Source organism: Callorhinus ursinus, unplaced genomic scaffold (genome assembly GCF_003265705.2).
Source record: "Callorhinus ursinus isolate GAN/ISIS: 27379988/994484 unplaced genomic scaffold, GSC_fseal_2.0 scaffold88, whole genome shotgun sequence".
NCBI classification, from domain to species: Eukaryota; Metazoa; Chordata; class Mammalia; order Carnivora; family Otariidae; genus Callorhinus; species Callorhinus ursinus.
Genome location: NW_027397150.1, coordinates 2,711,054 through 2,732,038, shown reverse-complemented (window position 1 = coordinate 2,732,038; position 20,985 = coordinate 2,711,054). Strand labels below are relative to the sequence as shown.

The 20,985-nt window shown below is 49.3% G+C and overlaps 2 protein-coding genes and 1 long non-coding RNA gene across 6 annotated transcripts; 2 read left to right on the top strand and 1 right to left on the bottom strand.

The window, feature by feature from the left end:
* Positions 1–260: 260 nt before the first annotated feature.
* On the top strand, positions 261–6,285 carry USF1 (upstream transcription factor 1). Of its 3 annotated transcripts, XM_025860678.2 has the most exons (12): positions 275–643; positions 1,080–1,369; positions 2,485–2,577; positions 2,968–3,017; positions 3,182–3,297; positions 3,664–3,765; positions 4,007–4,202; positions 4,449–4,536; positions 4,675–4,733; positions 4,856–4,950; positions 5,198–5,326; positions 5,514–6,285. In XM_025860678.2, exons 3-12 carry the CDS (start codon positions 2,570–2,572, stop codon positions 5,601–5,603), a joined length of 933 nt encoding a protein of 310 aa, XP_025716463.1. In that variant the 5' UTR covers positions 275–643; positions 1,080–1,369; positions 2,485–2,569; the 3' UTR covers positions 5,604–6,285. The 3 variants fall into 3 exon arrangements, with proteins under 3 accessions (XP_025716464.1, XP_025716463.1, XP_025716465.1); XM_025860679.2 differs by lacking the exon at positions 1,080–1,369 and having other exon boundaries at positions 261–643; XM_025860680.2 differs by lacking the exons at positions 275–643; positions 1,080–1,369; positions 2,485–2,577 and having other exon boundaries at positions 2,966–3,017; positions 3,182–3,266.
* Positions 6,286–6,454: 169 nt separating this feature from the next.
* Positions 6,455–7,948, top strand: TSTD1 (thiosulfate sulfurtransferase like domain containing 1). Its single transcript, XM_025860681.2, has 4 exons — positions 6,455–6,658; positions 6,868–6,990; positions 7,498–7,660; positions 7,749–7,948. The coding sequence occupies exons 1-4, from the start codon at positions 6,583–6,585 to the stop codon at positions 7,798–7,800; spliced, it is 414 nt and encodes a 137-aa protein (XP_025716466.1). The 5' UTR covers positions 6,455–6,582; the 3' UTR covers positions 7,801–7,948.
* A 276-nt stretch (positions 7,949–8,224) lies between these two features.
* On the bottom strand, positions 8,225–20,962 carry LOC141371709 (uncharacterized). 2 transcript variants are annotated; one of them, XR_012376871.1, is made up of 4 exons: positions 20,741–20,962; positions 11,849–11,981; positions 11,635–11,749; positions 8,225–8,360 (listed from the first exon to the last, which is right to left on the bottom strand). It is a non-coding gene; the product is annotated as an uncharacterized lncRNA (long non-coding RNA). The 2 variants fall into 2 exon arrangements; XR_012376870.1 differs by having other exon boundaries at positions 11,849–11,943.
* Positions 20,963–20,985: the final 23 nt, after the last annotated feature.

The following is a 20,985-nucleotide window of genomic DNA, read 5'->3' as shown; positions in this document are numbered from 1 at the left end:
CCACACTGCTCCAGATCCATTAAGGGTAGGTCTTAACTGAGAGGAACAGGAATCAAGATCCTCCTCACAGCAGCTGAAAGCCTCACAAAAACTCGAAGCCCTGGGGGTCTTTGGGTGAGTAACTGCTGACGCTAATACAAAAGAGTATACCCAGAACTGTCCTCCTCTCCAGTGGACACCAGAGTGTCCTGATCCAAGATGGCCTCCCAAGTAGCCCTTGTTAAAGATGGCGCCTCCGTCCGACTTCCTTCCCTTTGATCTAAGCCAGCCTCGCTCCCTTCTACCCCTAAAAACGCCTTGTCCAGCAGAAAGATGGTAGCACACATTAGTCGTCTTTCTCCCGTTCTTGCCCAGAGCGACAAAGACTTCAGTGTCATTCTCCGCGGATCCCAGGAAGTTCCTTCGTCTCCGCCCCGGCGACATCCCCACCCATCCGCATCTTCCACCCTCATCAAGCGGGAACGGCCGGAAGTGGGGCGGCTCAGAGGCTGAGGAGGCTGGGCGGGTCGAGAGAGACACTTCCGCCCCTCACCAACATGGCCGCAGGCCGGGAGTGCGCATGAGCAGCTGTCCATGGAGCTCTCCGAGTCCGGAGAGGGAGAACACGGTCTGGGGAAATCGGCGGCCTCGGCTGCCTCGGCCGGTGAGTTTGGGACCGGACGCGAGTCGGGGGCCTGGAGACTGGGTGGGCCGGCAGGCAGGGCAGCCTTGATTTTGTTCCCGTTTTCAGGTGGCGGACCTCCCGGGAAGGAAGCCTTTGTTTTGAGGGAGGGGGCCGTGCCCGCTTCTTTCTCTCCCGCCCCCCTTTGTGGGCCGAGCGCACTCCCCGCCTCCGAGCGCGCGCGTCCCCGCCCTCCTGCAGCTGCCAGCCGCGGGCCGGGACCGCGGGCCCGCCGAGCCCCGCGCCCTTTCCTGGCCGCCGTGCGCAGCGCCGGGCCGCGGGCAGAGTGCGGCGGCCGCCCGGGCTCCCAGGCTCGCGGGCTCGCGGGCTCGCGCCTGCCGGGAGACGCCGCCTTCTCGGGCAAGGTCGGGGCGCCGGACTTCTTTCGGGACGTGGTGATTTTCCCCTTTGTGTCCAGACTTAGCAGGGGCTCTTGCTGGGCCCTCCTGGCCCGAGCGTGCACGCCACAACATCCTGTCCGCGTTTCCGTGTCGCATCCCCTAATGCTCAGGAAATGCTTCCGGATGTCCAACTAAGATTTGAATAAGCAGCCCGACCCGGTTGCTGGGTGTCCTCAGAGGCTGCCCCTGGCTGACAGCTGTGGGCGATAGAGACGCCTCCTGTGCCCTGCCGTCTCTTCCATCGCCGCCTCCTGCAGTCAGCGCAGAAGCCTCGGAGGGGGCCCTTCGTAGGTTTTAGGATGGACAGGTAGGTGGTACCGAAACACTGGTGCTACTTCCCCTTAGGGACTGGGATCTTCTTGCAGCGTTACTTCCTCCGGACAGTTTCACTTTCAGTTCTTTTTTCTTTATTTTTTTTGTTTTTTGGGTTTTGGTTTTTTTTTTTTTTTTTGGTCAACACTTTCCTTCGATGCGGACTTTCCAGGGCTCATCCGTTGAAGATTTTCCTTAGATAGGAAAGGTTTGGGGGACCTTATGGGTAGAGACTTGACCAAAATCTTACCCGTTCGTGTGGGGATAATTTTGTTCCTTTGTACATGGAGCTGTATCTTTCTGGAGGCATTTGTCTCCTCGGCTCTTTGTTTTTCCTGCCCTCTGGCTGGGTGTCAGGGTCCTAAGGCGGGCACCTTGCAAATGAGTTCCTTTTCCATTGTCTCTCTTTCCGAACCTTGAGCCTGGAGTTTTTTTCCCTTCTTGCTGAGGTTCAGTTGATTTGGAGTTGTCATGGCAACATTTTAGCAACTGTGTTGTTCTAGGGAAGGCTTGGTGAAGAAAATAGGGAAGGGGCTTGAAAATAATACACTTGGACTTTAGGGTCTTTAACAAATGACATAAATCTGGACACACCCCAAGGCAGGAGCCCAAGGGGCCAAGTAGAATGAGGCCCAAGGGCCGAGTATGTCCTTATGGTTCAGGGAGGTTTCCCCTTCCTAGATTTGAGAACAAATTTTTTGGTACAGTATGTGGCTCAGAAGCTGGAAGAAGCACTAGCGTTCAGTGGCCCTGTGTTTTTGGTAGTGGTGGTCTAAACATGGCCCTCCTAATCCCGAAGTAGTGGCCCATCATGGTAACTTTAGTCATGATCCATCCAGATATTGTTGTTTCCACATCCTTAGCCTTAACTATAATCATCCCCTCTCCACCATGACTTGGAGCGATAATGGAGGGCGGAGGAACACTATTTGTAGCGTTACTTTTTCAACCAGCTGTAGCCCACTTCTCAGTATCAGAATGGAAGAAACGGACTGTCCTCTGTGGATTGATTGGATTGTGTTCTTGGCTGAGTCTTCATGGAACCTAGCTTCTTGAAACAGAGTCTATTCAGTTTCCTGGACTCACTGCAAACTCCCTGATTTCTATCAGGACTTAGCACTCAGGCCTGTGAGGCAGGAGATACGAAGACTTCCAAAGAAGGACCAGCTCCTCGGATGTGCCCCCTTACAGAGAGATGAAGGGGTGAGTGAAGAAGAGGTAGGGTCTGGGGCGGGAGATGGGAGGCCTGGGAGAATGCAGAATGGCTAAGAGCACTGGCTCCCGAGTTAGGCAGACCTAGATTCTGGTTTCAGCTCCATCACTTACTAGCTGCGTGATCTGGGTTCTCATCTACAAAATGCAAGTAGCGCTACTTACCCCATTGTGCTGTTCTTAATATTAAATAATGACGTGTGTTAAGTGCTTAGCTCAGTGCTATGCACGCAGTAAACACTCAGTAAATACTAGCTGTTGGTATTCTAACCTAACCCAGCATCTACTGGGGATGCCATTGAGTTTGGAAGCCATATGTTATTGGGTCAGTGAGCTTTTTATTCCCTTCTTCCCTTCTTTCTTTTGTCCTGTCACAAACAGGCAGCAGAAAACAGCTGAAGCGGAAGAGGGGACAGTGCAGATTCAGGAGGGTGAGTGGTCGAAACAGACCTGAGACCAGGAGCCCAGCCTGGCCTCTCCCCCTCCCCCCATGGGCGCATCTGCTGTGCACCCTGGTCCTTCTAAGTGACATGCAGGCGGAACAGAGGGAGAAAGGCAGTAAGTCACAGACTTTTACTTTGCTCTTTTAATTCAGGAGCAGTGGCAACTGGGGAGGACCCAACCAGTGTGGCTATTGCCAGCATCCAGTCAGCTGCCACCTTCCCTGATCCCAACGTCAAGTACGTCTTCCGAACTGAGAATGGGGGCCAGGTAAGGGAGGGGGCCAGCTGCCTGCAGGTGTTACCTGGGGTTGGGGTTGAGGGAGGTAATGAGCCTGTCAGTGGGGAGACCTGGTTTGGAGGAGGCGGTGAAGATGTGGACTTCTGAGGGGGGGGTGGGGGCATTGGGGGCAGGGCTGGGAGGAGGAGGTTTGGAGTAGAGGTTGGGGTGGGGTGCCGAGGGGTGGGGGCTAGGCTGAAACCTCTGGGGACAGAAGGGGGGATGGCTGAAGCTTTGTCTCTGAAGCACTCTTGTTTCAGGGCTCTGTCCGAGAGAAGCTTTATGAGAGGCCCGGGGTCCCCAGCATTGACTCTTGTATTCTCTCTCCCCACCTTTCCCTTTCCTCGCTGCTTCTAGGTGATGTACAGGGTGATCCAGGTGTCTGAGGGGCAGCTGGATGGCCAGACTGAGGGGACTGGCGCCATCAGTGGCTATCCTGCCACTCAGTCCATGACCCAGGTGCCAGGGCCTGGGCTGGGGAGGGAACTGGAGCAGCGAGGAGTAAGATGAAGCTGAACCCGTGAGATGGGGGTGGAGCTGGGGGTGGCGTGAGGCATCTGGGGCTGCCTTGTCTCAAGGCACTAGGTTTTCCCTTTCTGGATGTTTCTCCCTCCTTCCCCCCAGGCATAGAAGCTGCAGAGTAGCTCAGTGGGAAGTATCTGACTGTCCCTGGACTCTGTCCTGTTGTTGCCCTTCCCAGGCGGTGATCCAGGGTGCATTCACCAGTGATGATGCAGTTGACACAGAGGGCACAGCTGCCGAGACGCACTATACTTACTTCCCCAGCACTGCAGTGGGAGATGGGGCAGGGGGTGCCACATCAGGGGGTACAGCGGCTGTTGTTACCACCCAAGGCTCGGAGGCACTGCTGGGGCAGGCGACCCCTCCCGGCACTGGTGAGCTTTGTGAGGGTGCTAGCCGGAGGGGCTAGGATCGGCCGTGGGACATGGCTGGGGGCGGTGGGCCTTTCCCATGACCCCTTAATGCTCACTAAGACCTGGGCAGCACTGAGCCTGAGCCTGCCCTTCCAGCAGGAGGAAGTAGCCTCCCTTTTTAGAGGAGGAGCCTAGGACCTTGGCCTCCGAGCCTGATGAGGTTCCTAAGTCCCATGTCCTGACACAACCTACCCTGCATCTTCACAGGACAGTTCTTTGTGATGATGTCACCACAAGAAGTGTTGCAAGGAGGAAGCCAGCGCTCCATTGCCCCCAGGACTCACCCTTATTCCCCGTGAGTAGGCCCCGGTTCTTCTCAGTTGCCATGGTGGGTCCTGATCCTTGCCAAGTCCTGTGTCGATCCTTACCCCAACCTCCAATCTTATTTTTTTTATCCTTCCCTTACTCCGGCCACCCTGGGCTCTGTTGTCAGGAAGTCGGAAGCTCCCAGGACAACTCGGGATGAGAAGCGCAGGGCTCAGCATAACGAAGGTAGGTATTATTTGGTGGGATTGGGGACAGCGGTGGTGTCTGAGCGGGAGAGCTTAGGTAGCTCTACAGGGTCTGTGGTTGAGTTCTCATTGAGTCACCCCGTCCTCCCTTTTGCCCCACAGTGGAACGCCGCCGCCGAGACAAGATTAACAACTGGATTGTGCAGCTGTCCAAGATCATCCCAGACTGCTCCATGGAGAGCACCAAGTCTGGCCAGGTCATGGCAAGACCCTGGTAGTGGGCAGGATGCCTGAATTCTGTCTCCTGATATTGTTTCCAGAAATAGTAGAGAGGGCACACATGGCAGTAATCTTTGCTTATCTTTCTCTGAGGTTCCTGTATCCTTGTGAAATGTTCTACCACATTTTACCCTTAGGGGAAAATGAGGTCCAAAGTGTGTGCTTTGGGAAGGCAAGCCAGGTGTCACCTATTTTAGTCCTCATTTTGTTGGCCTTCTCTTGCAGAGTAAAGGTGGAATTCTGTCCAAAGCCTGTGATTATATCCAGGAGCTTCGACAGAGTAACCACCGGTTGTCTGAAGAACTGCAGGGGCTTGACCAGCTGCAGCTGGACAATGATGTGCTTCGACAGCAGGTCAGACCCCTCCTCATTCCAGCCCTCCTCAACTCCATGGCCAGTGAGCCAGTGAGGGATGCCTGCCTCTGGTTTCCACGGAGGGGGCTTCATCTTTTCCCCTCACTAGCGATGTGTGAATGTGGTGTGGGATCTGGCCACGCCAGCTTGTCTGCTCACTCTCTCCACGGCCTCCTTTCCATGCCAGGTGGAAGATCTGAAAAACAAGAACCTGCTGCTCCGAGCTCAGCTGCGGCACCACGGAGTCGAGGTTGTCATCAAGAATGACAGCAATTAACTGTGGGGACCTGGGGGCTTTGGGCCCTACCACCCCTTTCTGAGAACTGCACATAGCCCAGGAGCAACAGGCTAACCCCGTGCCCCTTTCCTTCACTGCCCGCTTCTGGCGGGGGACCAGGGGGAGCTGAGAAGGCGTGGCTTTGACCCGAGGCCCTGTGGCAGAGCCACCTGCGGTGGTGTGAAACACACCCTTGGGTGCGCGCTGACAGCCTGGCCCGGCTCCACCACGCAGCCCCCCCGGGCCCTTGTACTCTTGCAGATGCATGTGCTGTCTCCGTGCTGGATACCGGACCCAGGCAACGTGGGGGCTTGCCCTGTGCTTGCTGAGAGGGCCGGCAGAGGGTCTGCTCACAAGCCATGGTCTGGCTTGCCCCGGGGCTCTGGCGCTGCCCCTGGTTCTTCCTTACCCCGGAGCTCAGATGTGCACTCGGGGACTGTGGGCATCAGGCTTTAGCGACAAGTGGGGAACAGGATACCTAGCAATGGGTGGCTGCTGCCGCGGGAAGAGATCGGCGGGCAAGGAGCTAAGGCCTGTGCAGAAGTCTCTGGAGCCAGGGAGGACAACATATGGGCCCACATGGGGCCTTCCCCTTGTGGGGATGGTTTTTCCTCTCCTTTTTCTTTCTTCCTTTACTTTTTTTTTTTTTTTTTTTTTTTTAAAGATAAAACGTTCAGAGCCACTGTTGTCACCTGGTTTTCCTTTTGTGGGCCCTGGGGCAGGAGGGAGGGAGGCGCATTGCACTTTGCCCAGTAAGGGTTGGGCCAAGGTTAGGGTGGGGTGCTGCTCCTGTGTTCCTTACCCTGAGTGCCGGTGCCTAGGCCAGACCAGTTTGCCCGCCGGCGCTGGGCAGTCGGCGCTGGGCAATCGCAAGAATTTCCCTGGCGAGCGGGTATCAGCGAACAGGTGCTGCGGGGGCGGGGCGGGAGGCGGTGCCTTCGCTTCCGGTTCCGGTCCCGGCTCCGCGAGGGCGGGGGAGATGCTGCCGGCACCGAGGAGGCGGCTCGGGGGTGCATTCCTGCGGCTCGCCGAGGCGGCGCGCACCATGGCTGGAGGTACCTGCAGGGAGAGACCTGGGACCCCGTCCCGTCCTACCTGCGGCCCGCCCTGGGAGCGCGTGGAGCCCCCGGGAGGTGTGGCGGGGGGGCGTGGCTCAGGTCCGCTCGGCCCCGCTCCCGGGCTGGGGCGCTGCCAGGTGGAGGGGCGCCGCGCGGCAGTGCCGGGCAGCCCGCTCGGCTCAGGGCTCTCGTGCCTCCTTCCTCAGCGCCCACGGTCTCGCTCCCTGAACTGCGTTCGCTCCTGGCCTCCGGCCAGGCCCGGCTCATCGATGTGAGATCTCGGGAGGAGGCGGCAGCGGGGACCATCCCGGGGGCGCTCAACATCCCGGGTATGGGACAGAGGGGACGCCCGCGCGGGTGGCCTAGAGGCCGTCCAGGAGGGGCTCCTAGGGCGGCGTGGGGAAAGCACGGTCGAGGGGGTCCTGTATTCCTCTGAGCCCCCCACCCCAGCTTGCTGGAGAAGGGCTGGTGGGAGGCGGATCCTGGCGGCGGAACTGGCCCTTCCAGTTCGAGCGGATGGCAGGCGGCGAGGAAGGGGCGGACCCGCTTTTCTACGCTTGACCTCTCCCCCCACCCCCGTGGGGTACCCCCCCCCCCCGCGCCGCTCCTCCTCGCTGTTGGGGAGGTGGCTCCCGTTCAGCTGTTTGGCTGCCTTCCTGCGCAGGTGGGCCTGTCTGGCCCTTGAGGTTGGAGGGGAGGGGGAGTGGTCACCGAATGTTGTTTTGGGGCCCTCTGGAGATTTGTTCCGGGCCCCAGGACCCAGTCCTTCCAGGCCCGGTCTGAACCTGCTATCGCCCACTGCTGACTTTGCATTCTAACCCCGCGACTCCTCCCAGTGTCTGAGTTGGAAAGTGCCCTGCAGATGGAGCCCGCTGCTTTCCAGGCTTTGTACTCCGTGGAGAAGCCGAAGCTGGAAGAGGAGAACCTCATTTTCTTCTGTCAAATGGGCAGGCGGGGCTTGCAGGCCACGCAGCTGGCCCAAGGCCTTGGATACACCGGGTATGGGGAAGGTGTGGGGCGCTAGCTGGGGGAGGGACTGGGGACTGCCTCTCGGGCCTGTCCTTCCTCACCCCCTTTGTCTCCACAGGGCTCGCAACTTCGCAGGAGCCTATAGAGAATGGTCCCAGAAAGAAGGTTAGGTAGAAAGTGGCTGACTTACTGCCCTCTCTCCCTCGGCCCCATGGCCGCCTTAACTAAGGGTGGTGAAGGGGCTGACTCCTCAGGTTGGGTAAGCTCCTTATAGTGCTGCGCATGCAAAAGCATCAAATAAAGAGCATTTAGTCAAAATACTGGAAGCACTTAATTTGTCAGGTGGACTGCACAGAGTCCTAATCTTAATCTAGACTTCAGTTCAGCCATGGGTCCTTCTCCATTCGTCTGTCCCCCACCCTGCACCCTCCACTCCCACCCCCAAAACTCCAGCAGTTTCCTGAGACTGTGATTCTCCTTCTAGAACAATTGTGTGTGTGTATTTTTTAAAAAGATTTTATCTATTTATTTGAGAGAGGAACGAGAGCACAGAAAAGAGGGAGAGAGAGAAGCAGACTCCCCGCTGAGCAGGGAGCCCGATGTGGGGCTGGATCCCAGGACCCTGAGATGGTGACCTGAGCCAAAGGCAGGCGCTTAACTGACTGAGCCATCCAGGCGCCCCTAGAACAATTGTTTTCAGCCCAGGATACACATCAGAATCATCTGGTACCTAAAAACAAACAAAAAAATGTTTGGGCCCTCTCCCAGATTTGGAATCCTGGGGGTGGGACCTGGGTAGTAGTGGTTTTATGAGCCTTTGAAGTGAATCTGATGTGCAGTCAGGAGCCAGGCCCACTGCTCCGGAGGTCAGCAGACAGGCCTCGCTTGGTTGGCCTTGTGCCATGACTGTTCCTTTACATACTGTCTATGGCTGCTTTTGTGCAAAAAATGACAGAATAGTGTGACAGGGACTGTGTGTCCTTCAGATCCTAACATTTTTATTATCTAGTCCTTTCTAGACATGGTTTGCCTGCCCTTGCCCCAGACCTTCAGGTCCCCAGCCCAACCTCACCTCCCTGAGACTTTGTCACTGGCTTTAGCAAATGAAAGGGCGGTGCCCAGCGGTGAGTGATGGATGTCACTCTTCATGCCCACAGGTGTGTCAAACGTAGATTGCAGGTATGGGGACTTCGGCGCCACCAAAGATAGGCCCCAGTTTTTATCAACACTGTTCTTTTTTTTTTCTTTTAAGATTTTATTTATTTATTTGAGAGAGAGAGAGCACAAGTAGGCAGAGCGGCAGGCAGAGGGAGAGGGAGAAGCAGGCTCTCCCCCAAGCAAGGACCCCGATGTGGGGCTTGATCCCAGGACGCTGGGATCATGACCTGAGCCGAAGGCAGCCGCTCAACCAACTGAGCCACCCAGGCGCCCTCAGCACTGTTCTTTGATCCAACACTGGATTGAACAAAATTTAATTGATAAAATGAGAAAGCTCATGCTTGCTGACAAAATTCATCACTACCCAGTAGGTGTGTAACTTCCTTCTAGTATGGGGTATAGTTCGATGCATATCTTTCCAGACCTTTTACATGTTTTCACATCAGAGCTCTGACTTCTTAGGTTTGGTATTTGAAGCTTTTATTCCTTGAGGTGCCCGGCTGGCTCAGTCCATAGAGCATGAAACTCTTGATCTGGGGATTGTAAGTTCGAGCCCCATGATGGGTGTAGAGATTACTTTCAAATAAAATCTTTAATAAATAAATAAATTCTTACTTTCAAATAAAATCTTAAATAAATAAATAAATAAAATTCTATTCCTTTATTTGTGAAAGAGAAAGTTGGGTCGCAGATGGACCCAATTTTCTGAATTTTCAAGTTTCTGGAGAAATCCCTTCAGACATAGCTTGCATTCCTTGCCTTTCTCTCCCCTTCTTCCTCCTGGACCGGAGGACCTAGGCCCCCCTCCCCCATCTTTTATGTCACAACCCACCCTGCACTGTCACAAAATCTGCTGTTCGCCTGGGCTGTGCAGGTCCTCTGTCACGGCTCTCCCATCCTCCCCCTGGGCGAACCACAGCACAATGCTGTGAACTTATCTGGGTAGTGCTAGGTCTGCAGATAAATCGAAATATGTGATTCTAGGCCAAGGTTTGGCAAATAGTAGATGTCTGTACTTTCCTCAAATACCCACATCCCTTTGGTTTTCAGACTGGTTCAAGTTTTTCCTGGGGTCTAATTTCTCTCTTTGTTTGCATCTTAACTGTTCTAGCCTTTTTTTTTTTTTTAAGATATTTTTTATTTGGGGCGCCTGGGTGGCTCAGTCGGTTAAGCAACTGCCTTGGGCTCAGGTCATGATCCCGGAGTCCCGGGATCGAGTCCCGCCTCGGGCTCCCTGCTCGGCGAGGAGCCTGCTTCTCCCTCTGGCCCTCACGCCTCTCATGTACTCTCTCTCTCATTCTCGCTCTCTCAAATTAATAAATCTTTAAAAAAAAAGATATTTTTTTTTTGTTTATTTGACAGACAGAGAGCATAGGTAGGCAGAGGGGCAGGCAGAGGGAAAGGGAGAAGCAGGCTTTCTGCTGAGCAGGGAGCCCGATGCGGGGCTCGATCCCAGGATCCTGGGACCATGACCTGAGCCGAAGGCGGTCACTCAACCGACTGAGCCACCCAGGCGCCCCTATTCTAGTCTTTTTTTTCCCCCCTCCTCAAGTATTATAATTTGATTATAGCATTTCTTTTCTTTCTTTCTTTTTTTTTGGAAGCATACTTTTCCTACAATAAAATGCACAGTTAAGTGTTCAGTTCATTGAGTTTTGACAGTTGTATGCTCACTTGTGACTACCATCCTGATAAGATCTAGGACTCCAAAATCCCCAGAATTTTTCTGGGGCCTCCTTCCATTCAGTTCCATCCTTAATCTTTCCTTTTTTTTTTTTTTTTAAGATTTTACTTATTTATTTGAGAGAGAGAGAGAATGAGAGATAGAGAGCACGAGAGGGAAGAGGGTCAGAGGGAGAAGCAGACCCCCCGCCGAGCAGGGAGCCCGATGTGGGACTCGATCCCGGGACTCCAGGATCATGACCCGAGCCGAAGGCAGCCGCCTAACCAACTGAGCCACCCAGGCGCCCCGGTTCATAATTTTGATAGCTGTTCCATCCCATTACTTTGCCCTGTAAAGTTCTTCCCTTTCCTCATCGCTGTTTTGGCAGGTGAGGCTGGGGAGCCCGAGTCTACCAGCAGCCCGTGCTCTTGCCTTCTCTGCCTTTCTTTCCAGACTACATTGGCCTCTTCAGACTTTGTCTGCAGCAGGCTGTGTTGCCCATATACTCGTGTCATACCCACCACTCAACATTTTTGTTGTTATCCCTTCCCAGTTGATTTGAGCTCTTCAAAGGCAGGAACCGGCTTTGCAGTCCCTGACCAGTGGTGCCCCAGAGGAACAACACAAATTCTCCGTAGGTGCTTGTTGAGCCTCGCCAGCCTGCCAACTTCCAGAATCTTATAATTTCAGCCTTTTTGAAACATTGCTGCCTGAGCCTGGCTGTCTCAGTCAGCAGAGCATGTGACTCCTGATCTCAGGGTGGTGAGTTCAAGACCAACGATGGGCGTAGAGCTTACTTAAAAAAAGAGAGAGAGAGAGAGAGAGTTGATTTCTTGGGGCGCCCGGCTGGCTCAGTCGGTGGAGCATGTGACTCTTGATCTCGGGGTTGTGAGTTTGGGCCCCACATTGGGTGTAGTGATAACTTAAAAATCATAAAAAGAAAAAGAAAAAATTTAAAAATAACATTTTTATCTTATCAGTCAGAGTTGATCATTTATAATAAGTCCTTGTTGTCTAGTGGCCCAGGCCCTTGTTTCGGCCTGGCCTTTTTAAGCAATCTGTAGCCCGAATCTGGCGTCACCCTGCCTTTCCAAACTTCTCATTCTGTGCCTGCCGCCACCAGCCTGGTTTCTTTAGTGGCATAAGTAGACTCCGTTCCCTCCTGACCCTGGCACTTGCTCACCATTTCCCCTGTTTGGGAAGCTTCCAGTCTCTTTTGTTATTACTCCGAATTTCACAAGAATTAGAAGAATGTATTTGGCAGGACACTTGCTATCCTCATCCAGAGGGCTTTTAAACTGAAGAAAAAGGGAGAAAAATAACCAGATAATATTATATAACTGGCTTCCATGAAGGGCAGGAAAACCAGGAGAACAGGGGATAAGGTACACACTTACCATGCTGTCTTATAACTTGAATGGCTCTTCACCTTGCTGATTTCCTTTTTGTATGGCCAACAACTCCACCAGGACCTGGCTTATAGGCGTTACTTCTGCAGATGTGGAATTTTTGTTGAGGTGTTTAGTAATTCTCAGGGAGAAAAATGCAAGGGGAGAGAGTTGGGAAAAATACTTATGACAGGTAGCAGGTTATGATGTAACAAGCAAAGGCTACAATAGTGGTCACCACCAGTTACTTTTTAACTATCCCAACTATCTGTAAAATGGTGGTTAAAAGACATCTCTTTGGGGCATCTGGGTGGCTTATTTGTTAAGCGTCTGCCTTCTGCTCAGGTCATGATCCCAGGGTCCTGGGATCTAGCCCCACATAGGGATCCCTGCTCAGCGGGAAGCCTGCTTCTCCCTCTCCCACTCCCCCTGCTTGTGTTCCTGCACTTGCTGTGTCTCTCTCTGTCAAATAAATAAATAAAATCTTAAAAAACAAATAAAAAATAAATAAAATAAAATCTTAAAAAAAAAAGGTTCAGTTGTCAGATTTCCCAGTGGGATATCCTTCCCACTGATTCATTCTGCTTCTATTCCCATTCCTAATCATTCCTCAACCTATCAAGTCATCCAATTCATTGACCTTACCAAAATTTTGCTATTTATTATTTTACTTACACCTCTGTTTTCCTCATAATCCAGTAGCTTCTATGCATGGTTCATCGTTATCTCATTCCTTTGTATAAGTAGGAATCAACTTATCAAGAAAGTTCAAGGGGTGGAGCGCCTGGGTGGCTCAGTTGGCTAAGCGACTGCCTTGGGCTCAGGTCATGATCCCTGAGTAGTGCCACATCGGGCTCCCGGCTCAGCGGGGAGCCTGCTTCTCCCTCTGACCCTCTCCCCTCTCATGCTGTTTCTCTCTCTCTTTCTCTCAAATAAATAAATAAATAAAATCTTAAAAAAAAGAAAGAAAGTTCAAGGGGCACCTGGGTGACTCAGTCGGTTAAGCATCCAACTCTTGATTTCAGCTCAGGTCATGATCTTGGGGTGGTAGGATCAAGCCGGTGACGGGCTCTGTGCTCTCTGTACGGAGTCTACTTGAAATTCTCTCTCTCCCTCTGCCCACCCCCTCCCCCATTTGTGCACTCTCTCTGAATAAATAACTAAAATCTTAAAAAGAAAAAGAAGGTTCAAGACCATGGGGTGCCTGGCTGGCTCAGTTGGTGCAGCAGGCAACTCTTGATCTTGGGTTTGTGAGCTCGAGCTCCACGTTGTGTGTAGAGATTATTTAAAAAAAAAAAAAAAAAAAAAAAAAAAAAGTTCAAGGCCTATAAAAAGGAAATGTTAAAACACAATGAAAAGACCTTTAAAAAAGTCTTGTACAAAAGAAAAGACTTAAAAGATTCTTGGATGAGAAGACTCAGCTTCCTAAATATATCCGTTTAGTTGAAATTAAGAATAGCTAGAAAAGCTAGAAAAACAGCATCAATGAAGGGGAGCAACTGTTAGTAATTAAAACAATGTGCATGGATAGATAGATGAATTCTATAAACCACACCATATACCAAACTAAATTTCAAATGGATCAAATGGATCAAAACTTTATTTTTTATTTTTTTTAAAGATTTCATTTATTTATTTGACAGGGAGAGACACAGCAAGAGAGGGAACACAAGCAGGGGGAGTGGGAGAGGGAGAAACAGGCTTCCCGCGGAGCAGGGAGCCCGATGCGGGGCTCCATCCCAGGACCCTGGGATTGTGACCTGAGCTGAAGGCAGACGCTTAATGACTGAGCCACCCAGGTGCCCCATGGATCAAAACTTTAAAGTAAAAATGGAAACTATCAATAAGAATTCTTTCATACTGTTTTGCGTTTTTGAAAGTTGCTAAGACAGTGGATCTTAAAAATCCTCATCACAAGAAAAAGAAAATTTGTAACTAAATATGGTAACAGATGTTAACTAGATTTGAGGTCATTTCATACTATATACAAATATTGAATCATTGTTATACATCTGAAACTAACATAATGTTATATCAAGTATATCTCAATTAAAAAATTTATACACAAAGAATTATTTGATTATCTTAAAGTGGGGAAGATATTTTTAACTTTGAGTTAAAATTTAGAAGCCATTAAAGAAAAGACGGATAAAGTACAAAACAAGCAATTGAAAGCCTTCTGCCTGCCTGGCAAAGACACAAACATCACACACGTCGAGTCAAAAGACGAACAGCCAACTGGGGGAAAAATCAACTCAGAGTGTACACAAAGGTCTAAATCCTGAATGTGTAAAGAGCCCTTACAAATGGATAAGAAAAAGACTACCCCAATAAAAAATGAGCAAAACCTATGAAGAGACGGTTCATAGAATACACAGGACTCTTAAAGTTAGGGGATGTTCAGTTTGAGATACACAAAACTAAACTGAGGTTTTATTTATTTATTTTTATTTTTTATTTTTTTTTAAGTCACCATTTGCTTTATTCTTTTTTTTTTTTTAGCTTTAAAGATTTTATTTATGGGCGCCTGGGTGGCTCAGTTGGTTAAGCGACTGCCTTCGGCTCAGGTCATGATCCTGGAGTCCCGGGATCGAGTCCCACATCGGGCTCCCTGCTCGGCGGGGAGTCTGCTTCTCCCTCTGACCCTCTTCCCTCTCGTGCTCTCTATCTCTCATTCTCTCTCTCTCAAATAAATAAATAAATTCTTTAAAAAAAAAAAAAAAAAAGATTTTATTTATTTATTTGACAGAGAGACAGAGATAGTGAGGGAGGGAACACAAGCAGGAGGAGTGGGAGAGGGAGAAGCAGGCTTCCCGCAGAGCAGGGGGCCTGATGTGGGGCTGATCCCAGGACCCCGGGATCATGACCTGAGCTGAAGGCAGACGCTTAACTACTGAGCCACCCAGGCGCCCCTAAACTGAGGTTTTAGTTCACATTATTCAGATTAGCAAAAATGCAAATGTTTGATAAAGCACTCTTTTGCAAGACTATGGGAGAATAGATATGCTAATAGATTATGTAAATATATATGGATACGAACTAGCGAGGACTATCTGTCAATATCTGCATACACCTTTGACCGACCCAGCATTCACATGTCCTGAGATTTATCCTACAAATAAGCTTCCATCCGTGTGAAATGATACCCGTGCACGTTTATTCATTTCATTACCTGTGTTAGCAAAAGACTGGAAGTAATCCAGGTGTTTCTAAGTCAAAATTGGCTAAATAAACATCATAAGCATACAACAGAATGTTATGTAACTGTAGAAAAGAATGAAAAAGCTCTCGGGGCGCCTGGGTGGCCCAGTTGGTTAAGCGACTGCCTTTGGCTCAGGTCATGATCCTGGAGTCCCAGGATCAAGTCCCCGCATCGGGGCTCCCTGCACAGCAGGGAGTCTGCTTCTCCCTTTGACCCTCCCCCATCTCATGCTCACGCTCTCTGTCTCTCTCTCTCAAATAAATAAATAAAATCTTTAAAAAAAAAAAGGAATGAGAAAGCTCTCTGTGTACTCAGGAAGAACCTCCAAGATGCATTGTTACATGATAAAAGATGTTCTATGCTATCTTTTGTGTAAAAAAAAAAGTAAGATAATATGGAGATGTGTATGTATGTATATCCACACAATAATTAATTATTTAATTTGCCTAATTATTTATAATTGCTTATGTTTAGCAAAAAGAAACCCTGGAAGGACAGAGAACTAGTAAGAACTAGTAAGAGATGTAGGGCGCCTGGGTGGGTCAGTTGGTTAAGCAACTGCCTTTGGCTCAGGTCATGATCCTGGAGTCCCAGGATCGAGTCCCAGGATCGAGTCCCACATCGGGCTCCCTGCTCAGCAGGGAGTCTGCTTCTCCTCCCTCTGACCTTCCCCCCTCTCATGTGCTCTCTCTCTCTCTCTCATTCTCTCTCTCAAATAAATAAATAAAATCTTAAAAAAAAAAAAGAACTAGTAAGAGATGTAAACCTCTTTAGCATTCTTGCTGCTTTCTCCATCCACTTGCTTAGGAAAAACCCAACTATGGTCAAACCCAACTAACCACTAACTCTTTTCCTGCAGTCAAACAGCTAGAGTAAATTTATACCAGTGTGACTGGTCTTTCTTCAAGTTTATGTCCCCAAATATTAGTAGGCAGTTAACAGTGCTCACCAGTACTAATACACACTTTCCAAGTATGTTCAGTTCCTGTCTCCACTTCTCCCCACCCTGTATTTATTTTTTTAACACAACCTCAAGATTTCATTGTCTTCCTAATAAAACAAAATATGAAGCTTAAAACTGGATCACTGGGCCCTTCTTATCTCCTCCCTTGCGTCTCCTAACAGCCAGCATTCTCTTAGATCTGCAGTTGGGCTCAACACATTCAGACCTCAGTGCTCTCTTCTTTGTACTGTTATAGCCTTTTACTGGAAAATGAGCTCCGTCTGCCCACCATGGCCACTTCGCTTCCTGTCATCCTGCCACTTCCCTTGAGCCTACAGATCTTTTGCCCTTATACTGCGTCACTTTGTAGGGTGGTGCTCACCACACCTGTCACAGAAAGTCTGGCAGATTCTAGAAACACTCACCATATTTGTGGAAGTGTTATTGGTACAGAAAGCTCTCCCCACTCTTTAGATCTCCCGAGCTTCCTTTTCCCTCTGCACTCTTTGCAACTGACTTTGCCTTATACTCCACTAAGAGCAGAAAGCAGTCACTTCCCCACGAACAGACGAACCGCCTGTACCATGCATTTTCCTCTTGTTGCGGAGGATGGTTAGCTCTGTTCCCTTTTAACGCTCAACTTGAGCATCTCATCTCCTCTCTCCTCAAGAACTCGGTACTGCAGCTGTCCCCTCTTTCTCATACAGCATGGATGTTTTTTTCTCTCTGCTGGGTCATTGCTATTAGCATACAGTGTTTCCATGCAAACAAAATACATACTCTGACTTCCTCCACCTGCCCTCCAGGTTGCTGCTCCTTTTCTCTGCTGCCCTCCCAGCAAAACCCCTTTGAACTGTTTGTGGTCACTGTCTTTACTTCCTTTTTTTTTTTTTACTTCCTTAATCTACATTCTCTCCTTAGCCTATTCCATGCAGGTTTTATTGCCTACCCCACTACTCCATTGAAACTTCTTTCAAGATGACCCATGAATGACACACGAGGATTAGTTATTAGATACAGGTGACCCTGGGAAGGGGTGTGCCTTTGGACTAGGAGCCTCTCTTCAGTGAACTCCCAAAGAAGCCAACAACTGCGGCAGTCAGTCCTTATTCCTGAAGGGAGGCATGTCACTATGCATGTTTGTGCGTGCACAAAACTTTACATTTCAAAAAGGATAAAGAATTAGTTTTTAAGATTTCATTTATTTATTTGAGAGAGAGAATGAGAGACAGAGAGCACGAGAGGGAAGAGGGTCAGAGGGAGAAGCAGACCCCCCGCTGAGCAGGGAGCCCGATGTGGGACTCGATCCCGGGACTCCAGGATCATGACCTGAGCCGAAGGCAGTCGCTTAACCAACTGAGCCACCCAGGTGCCCCAAGGATAAAGGATTTTTAAAAAGAATATGTCAAGCCTAACGGAAAATGGCAGAGTGTAGTCAGGATAAAGTCGGGCGGAGTCAGGAATGTATATCAATTTTTGGACTTGAATTGCAGATTTGAATTTGGTTTTCCTAGAGACCAAAGCAAAATGCCTAACAGGATTGCTTATAAAATTCAAGCTATCCATCAGACAAATATATGACAGAAATGTGGCATCTCTCAACAGGAACATCTGGGAATATCAATACCTAGAATGTTGGGAGTGTACCATGCTGGCTTGGAAAGAGGTCACTTCAGGATTCTGTTTTCAACTCCGTCCTTGTTCAATATTTTTGTTAACCTATTGGATTATGCTATAGAAAGCATGTTTATGAAACTTGCATATAACAGAAATTCAGATGCAAATGCTAACGTATTGGATGACAGAATCAAGATTTATGTTTAATAATCCTTTCCAGAATTTTCTACTTTGCAGGCAAACTCACCAGTCTGAAAATTGGGGCACCTGGGTGGCTCAGTCAGTTAAATGTCTGCCTTTGGCTCAGGTCAGGATCTTAAGATCCTAGGATTGAGTCCCACTTCAGGCTCCCTGCTCAGCGGGGAGTCTGCTTTACCTTCTCCCTCTGCCCGTCCCCCTGATGGTGCTCTCTCTCTCTCTCTCTAATAAATAAATGAAATCTTAAAAAAAAAAGAGACTATAAGATTTGTGTCCCATTTGGGTTGCCCCCCACCAAAAGAATTTTAAAAAGACTACAAGAAACAAATGTCAATGACAATGAGATTTATGAACTTACTATTTATGTAAGCAACTTTATGGAACTTGGAGTATCAAATCATTTGCATGCTCCAAAATTATTTTCATGCTTTATACTTGTATACACAAATATTTTGTATAGAAATAACTGGGATGCATACTATTTGTATTTACTTTTTTCATTTAATTTTAACCATGGACATTTTTATGTCTACTTTTCTATACATTAATATTTCATTTTCAAAGCAAAAAATATGAAATCAAATAAGGTTAAAAGCAAATGTACTTTACTTAAGAAACAACTGTACAAGTATAGGATGTGAGAGACCTGACTTAACAGTCGTCCGAGTGAAAATAAAGACTTGTGGGTTTTAGTTTGCCACAAGTTGACTATAACTAACTCAGGGGTGTGATATGGCTATTATATTTGTGAATGCATTCTTGTGCTGTAAGTACAAGTGATGGAAATTGCTGTCATGGCAGTGCTTAAAATGGACCAGGTGCTGTGTAAGCATATTACGTGTGTTACATTATTTAATCCTTGTTTTGCTAGAAGGTATTACTGTCGTAACTACCTTCTATAGGCAGAAATTTTCAGAGATGTGAGCTGGCGAAGGACTAGCTAGAAACTGGGGGAATGGATTTGAATTGAGATCTGCCCATCTCATGGAGAGTTGGTTTCTCCAGGGCTCAGTTCAGATCTTGGCAGTAAAATATAAGAGGTTATCTCCAAACAGGGGGTGGGGTGCGATGGGGGTAGGGGGGCAGGGGTGGGGGAGGCTTGTGAAACCATACTGTATGAAGACTCTTTGAAGGATTTAAGGATGTTTAGCTTGGAGAAGGAAAGACTTACAAGGCTCATAATAAGAATATTAAAATACTTGAAGGAAGGGCTGTCATTGGCAAAGAATAATGAGATTATTTTGTGTAACTCCAGAGAGCAGAGGCTGAAGTTACCAGGAAGCAGATTCCAGAAAGGATATTTTAACAGTTAAGAGCTGTACAGAAAGGGCGCCTGAGTGGCTCTGTACGTTAAGCAACTGCCTTTGGCTCGGGTCATGATCCTGGAGTCCTGGGATCGGGCCCCACATGGGAGGTCCCTCCCCCCTGGGGAGGGGGAGTCTGCTTCTCCCTCTGACCCTCCCCCCTCCCGTGCTCTCTCTCTCTCTCTCTCTCTCTCTATTAAATAGATAAAACCTTAATAAAAAAAAAAGTCCTACAAAAAGCAGAATGGTCTGCCTTGAGAATTTTCAGAAGAGTTTAAGCAGAGGCTGTTTAAACTCTGGTTGTATGGACCTTCCTATGTAGGGCAAGAGGATGACCCAAATAACCTCTAAGATGACTTCCTCCTAAACACTCCTTATCAGTATTGGAGTTCCTCTAACCTGCTCAAATGCCCCCATCTTGAAGTTTTCTGACACAGCCCGCCCCCTCCCCCCCCCCCCGCCCCGTGATTGGTTACTTCCCCTGGCTCTTCCATTCCCTTGTATCTGCCTCTCTCTTCAAGGCGTTACATTCCTTTGAGGGTAAAGAACAGAAATTTTGCACATGGCGGGCACCCAAATATTTGTTTCGATTTAGTAACACGAGGTTTCTTTTGGTAGCATATTGTCTTGTTTCCCGTATCAGTCTTGGGAGTAGATAGTAAGCCATTTGAAGTCAGAGGCTGTGATTTATATTTATCTGTATTTCCTTCCCTACAACACCCACTAGGTGCTTGATAACCATTGCTTTAAATTGAGTGGAACTAGAAGTGGACCAAGGACTGGGAGCAAAGGTGCGAGATGCAAAAGGTCGAAGAATACTACCGTTTTGCATAAAGGTGTGGGCTTCTTACTTGCAATGAAATAATGTTCAGGAAGTTTTCCAACAGGCAAGATCAGTTAAAATTAAGTCATTGTAAAATAAAAGCTAGAAATAGTGAAAGTGTTGAGTTTCAATTAAAAGCGACACAATAATATAAATATTAACAGAAAGTTCGAGTAGTAACATAGTCTATGGCAAGAGGGGCTTAGCACCCAACTATCAGGCACAGAGAGAAGAGAAACAATTTTGAAATGCAGGGCTCCGCTGATTCATCGAACATGTGTAAAGGACAAATGCAATCACTCACAGTGATATTTACAGAACATCTGTCTGTAGGTCAGTTTGTATTACCTGGGTGTGTTTGGTGTACATATTGGGTGTTGAAAGTTCTTGAGAGAATGCAATCCTGCTTTTCCCACTTTTGGGTTGAGGGCTCCCTTCCCCTCTCCTTCCCCTCCCTTCTCTCTGCATAGTCCCCCTCAAAGCTTAATGCTGCCAGTGGGGCCGACAGAGGTTCATGGTTCGAGGCTCGTCTCCAGGTATCATTCCACTTCTCTCCCGGTCCTTTCCCCGCACCCTCGCACATGAATGTGTGGTTTTCACTGGCCAAGGTTTCCGTAGCCGCCAGCAGTTTACATCCAAACAAACACACAAACCACAGAAAACGCAACCAGGCTGCTCTCCGCGGCCCCGCAGTACGACTACTTGGCCTCCCTCCTCCTTCGAGGTATTCCCCTCCACCTCCAGCTCTCACTCAGGACCCAGCCAGTCAGAAAGTCCCTACTTCAGGAACGCCGCCCAATCAGGGTGTCCTCACCTGCAGAAGGTGAGGCCCGGTCTCCTTACGCGACAGTCTCCTGGGCCAATCGGAGGCGGCTCGGGATTGGAACGGCGTCAATAGGTCCAAGTGGGGAGGAGTGGGCGAGGTCGCACCTGGCGACGGTGAGTCACTCAAGGGAGCGGCGGCTCCCTCCACCAATCGGAACGCGCAGGGGCGGGGCGCAGGCCAATCGTCGTGGGGGGGGCGGAGCCGGGCGGAGCTCAACCCGGTGGCTGCAGTTT

Coding starts and splice junctions, on each gene's coding strand:
- USF1 (XM_025860679.2), top strand. Junction 3,018..3,181: donor GACAGTGCAGATTCAGGAGG/GTGAGTGGTCGA, acceptor CTTTTAATTCAG/GAGCAGTGGCAACTGGGGAG. Junction 5,327..5,513: donor ATGATGTGCTTCGACAGCAG/GTCAGACCCCTC, acceptor TTTCCATGCCAG/GTGGAAGATCTGAAAAACAA.
- TSTD1 (XM_025860681.2), top strand. CDS start 6,583: ATGCTGCCGGCACCGAGGAGGCGGCTCGGGGGTGCATTCCTGCGGCTC. Junction 6,659..6,867: donor GGCGCGCACCATGGCTGGAG/GTACCTGCAGGG, acceptor CTCCTTCCTCAG/CGCCCACGGTCTCGCTCCCT. Junction 7,661..7,748: donor CAAGGCCTTGGATACACCGG/GTATGGGGAAGG, acceptor TTGTCTCCACAG/GGCTCGCAACTTCGCAGGAG.